Source organism: Pongo pygmaeus, chromosome 1 (genome assembly GCF_028885625.2).
Source record: "Pongo pygmaeus isolate AG05252 chromosome 1, NHGRI_mPonPyg2-v2.0_pri, whole genome shotgun sequence".
Taxonomy (NCBI): domain Eukaryota; kingdom Metazoa; phylum Chordata; class Mammalia; order Primates; family Hominidae; genus Pongo; species Pongo pygmaeus.
In genome coordinates, this window is record NC_072373.2 from 227463376 (window position 1) to 227466707 (window position 3332).

Here is a 3332-nt window from a genome sequence, read left to right on the forward strand (position 1 = left end):
TGCAGCCAGCCCCCAGCGTGCATGCGGGGCAGCATTTATTTGCACTTGTGCACATAGTAGCCAGTGAGGTAGCCCAGGATGAAGATGATGCAGAAGAGGGCCACGCCGCCCAGCAACTTCATGGCGATGCCCAGCTTGCCTGTGCACAGCTTCTGGGAGATCCTGGGGTGAGAACCAACTGGAGGTGAGCCCCAGGCCAGGGCCGCATGAGGGGCCCCCTAAGTGGACTGTGGCCATTGGTCCGGGTCAGGGGGAGGGGCCTGGGCGCTCTGCTGGAGTCAAGAGGAAGCTCTCCTCGCCCACAGCCAACCAGAGGGAAGGCCAAAGGCTGCGGTTTGCTGAGCCGCTGGAGCGTGGGCTCCCAGCCAGGATGGGGTGGAGGGTGATGGGGCCGGTGGCAGGGGTTAGGGCAGGCATCTCTGGAGGGAGGCACCAGCCTGCTATGGCTGGCAGGCTGCCCTCAGGCCCCTCACCTGCGGCAGCATGAGGCCTCTTCTGTGCTGGACACGGCCCCTAGGCTGACTCCGTCCCTGCTGCCGTCCTCCCACCTACTATAGTGGACGTGGCTCTCCTGGGGCTGCATGCTGTGGGGCTGCAGCGGGAGGGGCGGGGCCTTCTCGGTGGGGAGGTCAAGACAGGTGGCGAGGCTGTGACTTCACTGTAAAACAACCGGATGGAGGGTGGCAGTCAAGACCCCCTCTGGGGCTGCTGTTAGGGGAGGGGCACTAAGGGTTGGGGGCTGGCTCCCTCACTGGGTCTGTTGCCTGACTTGACAGGTGACCTAGACACAAAGTGGTAGAGTCATTTGCCCCGGGTCAGGTCTGGAGGATGGGACCAAGCGAGAATTCCATCTCAGGCCAAGCCCTGACCTCAGACATGTGGGAGGCCAGTGTTTCCTTCCAGCATGCTCCAGGAGCCTCCCTTCCCCGGTGCTTTTATCAGGAGCCTGCACAGCCTGCCTCCCTCAAGAGACGAGGACACTGTGGCCCAACTTAGGCTGCAGCCCCTGATAACTGTCCCCCTCCTTAACCCTGCCCGATAAGGTGCCTGCTGGCCTCTGGGGAGGCTGGCCAGGGGAGGCGGGGGTGGGGCAGGGCAGCAGGTCCGGGGCAGCAGCTGGTACAGCTAGACCGGTCCCTGTCTGGGGAGGATGCGTGGCTGGCCCCAGGCAGTGGTAGCAGCTGTGTCCTCAGCCTGTGTGGGTTGCAGCCCCTCCCCCACCCACACCTCTAGGAGGGCTGGGGCTTGGGGGGCACGATGCACTGAGCACGGGGCCGGGGTGGATTCAAGGCCTCAGGGAGGCCCTACAGAGACAGGAGGGTCGTAGGGCTGGGTGGCTGCCCAGAGCAGGAGGGGCTCTGCCCCAAGGCCAGCTCCCTGCTGGGCTCCAGCTCCTGCAGGCCTGGGACTCATCTTTGCATCTCGGCACTCAGCTCGGTGCCTGGCAGCCCAAGTGCCCAGAGGGGTGAGGAGACCGCGGGGACTGAGCAGGAACTCCAAGCGCTAGCACAGCTGCCCGGCCGGCCTGAGCCAGCCCGGACTCTAAGCACCTCCTTTACCCTCTGGCCTCTGTTTCGACCTATTTACCTAAGGGAGTGTAGGGGTGGAGGAGTTGGAGGGGGCACCAGAAGTTGACAACCCACCCAGGCTGTGGGACTAGGGTCAGCTCTCTGGTCTGCTGGGCCCCCAGTGTCCCCTCTCAGCATCTGGCCCCCAGGAGTGGGGTCCTCGGGCAGGCAATGGCAGGCCCCTCACTTCTAGGGGCTGAGGCTTTGCTGGGCCCCCTCCAGCGGGGAAGGCTGACCTTCCTCCCAGGTCATCGGCACAGAGGCCTAAAGGCATAGCAGCAGCCACTACCCTGCAAGAAGCCAGCTCAGAAACTCAGGCCCCAAGAAGCCAGCTCAGAAACTCAGGCCCCAGGCAGTTCTGAGACTCCCGGCACTTCCGTGTCTGCTCTTCCCCAAAGCCCAGAGAGGCAGAGGGAGCTGTCTCAAAGCCATAAAGTGTGCCTTCGGTGGGAGCCCTGGCCCAGTGCAGCCTGGCACTCAGGCCCGGAGAGGCCCAGCTTCTACTGGAGTATGGGTGCTGTTTTCCCAGAGCTTGTGGAGCCCTCAGCTGCCTACCCAAGGTTCACGCCCTCTTGCCTGGTGTGCAGAATCCCAGCCTGGTCCCAGCAGCAATGTGCCAGCCCCAGGTAACAGCCATGACCGGGGTAAGACAAGCTTAATACCACCACCCCTGCTTTCCCAAGTCACCCAGCTGGGGACCAGGAGCCAGGGTGCAGCAGGGGATGGGAGAGTTTTTGCTTCTGTGAAAGCAGCAGCAGCCACCTCCTTTTTCCAGCCTCGACGTGATGGCTGGAGCTGCTGGAGCTGCAGCAGCTGCCTTGCAACCCGACATCCACGCAGCATTAGTCCCGGGAGTGCTGAGTCTCCAAGTCCACGGCAGCAGCCCACCATGGGCCTCTCGATGGGAGGGGTCAAGCCCAGTGTGTTCAACTCTGGGATCATGGGTTCCTGTCTTGCTGACGTAGAACACGTTGTTCCCAAGTCACCCCGGTGCACAGCCACCAGAGCCGGCCCTTGAGGCTGGCCTCCCTCACTTGCTCAGTAAACGTCTCTCCACACTCATGTGACGGTCACAGCTGTGGCGGCAGGAACCCATCAGGGACTCCCCTCCAGGCCCTGGGAGGCTCCCGGATCCTGGCACCTCCTGGGGGTTTGTGAGTGCAGGAAGGCCCTAGGTACACAGGCGCCCCTCCATAGACCTCTTCACCCCACAGCGCCTCAGGGCCCCACACTTACCCGGAGAATCTTGCCTGAGGGCTGGGGCCTCTGGGCCAGGTTGCGGTCAGGGCCTGGCCAGCGGCCCGCACCTCCCAGCGGGGCAGGTCGTGGGCTGAGGTGCGGCAGACGCCTCGAGCCTAAAAAAATAAAGGTGACCGGAGAAGCCGATCTTGCTAAGGGCCGGGCAGGGAAAGTGGCTGGTGTCGGGGGTCCCCAGCAGCCACAAGGAGCCGGGCCGGCAGTTCCGGCCCTGGCCCCGCACCGCGGGTTAGGCCGGTGGGGGTCAGTCCAGGGCAGGCCCCCAGCCCCCGCCAATTCTCAGCCAGCGAGGCCGCGCACAGTCGCACCTGCCCACTGCGGCCGCACCGGGAAGCCGCAGCCCGGACCCCGCGCGCCTCACCTGTGCCCCCGCGTCTCTGGGCTCCGCAGGGGCCGGGCCTGGGCAGGGAGCGAGAGCGGGGGCGGGGCCGCGCGGGGAAGGGCTGAAGCCAGCAGCGGGGAGGTGTCTGGTCCGGAAGGTGCCGGGTCTAGAGTGGTGGGCGGGGC

At 65.0% G+C, this 3332-nt stretch overlaps 1 protein-coding gene across 2 annotated transcripts; it reads right to left on the reverse strand.

Moving 5' to 3' along the window:
• Nucleotides 1-3332, reverse strand: SMIM1 (small integral membrane protein 1 (Vel blood group)). 2 transcript variants are annotated; one of them, XM_054442998.2, is made up of 4 exons: nucleotides 3187-3332; nucleotides 2805-2923; nucleotides 474-658; nucleotides 1-162 (listed from the first exon to the last, which is right to left on the reverse strand). In XM_054442998.2, exons 3-4 carry the CDS (start codon nucleotides 581-583, stop codon nucleotides 36-38), a joined length of 237 nt encoding a protein of 78 aa, XP_054298973.1. In that variant the 5' UTR covers nucleotides 584-658; nucleotides 2805-2923; nucleotides 3187-3332; the 3' UTR covers nucleotides 1-35. The 2 variants fall into 2 exon arrangements, with proteins under 2 accessions (XP_054298973.1, XP_054298981.1); XM_054443006.2 differs by having other exon boundaries at nucleotides 3134-3323.

Coding starts and splice junctions, on each gene's coding strand:
- SMIM1 (XM_054442998.2), bottom strand. CDS start 583: ATGCAGCCCCAGGAGAGCCACGTCCACTATAGTAGGTGGGAGGACGGC. Junction 163..473: donor GAGGCCTCATGCTGCCGCAG/GTGAGGGGCCTG, acceptor TTCTCACCCCAG/GATCTCCCAGAAGCTGTGCA.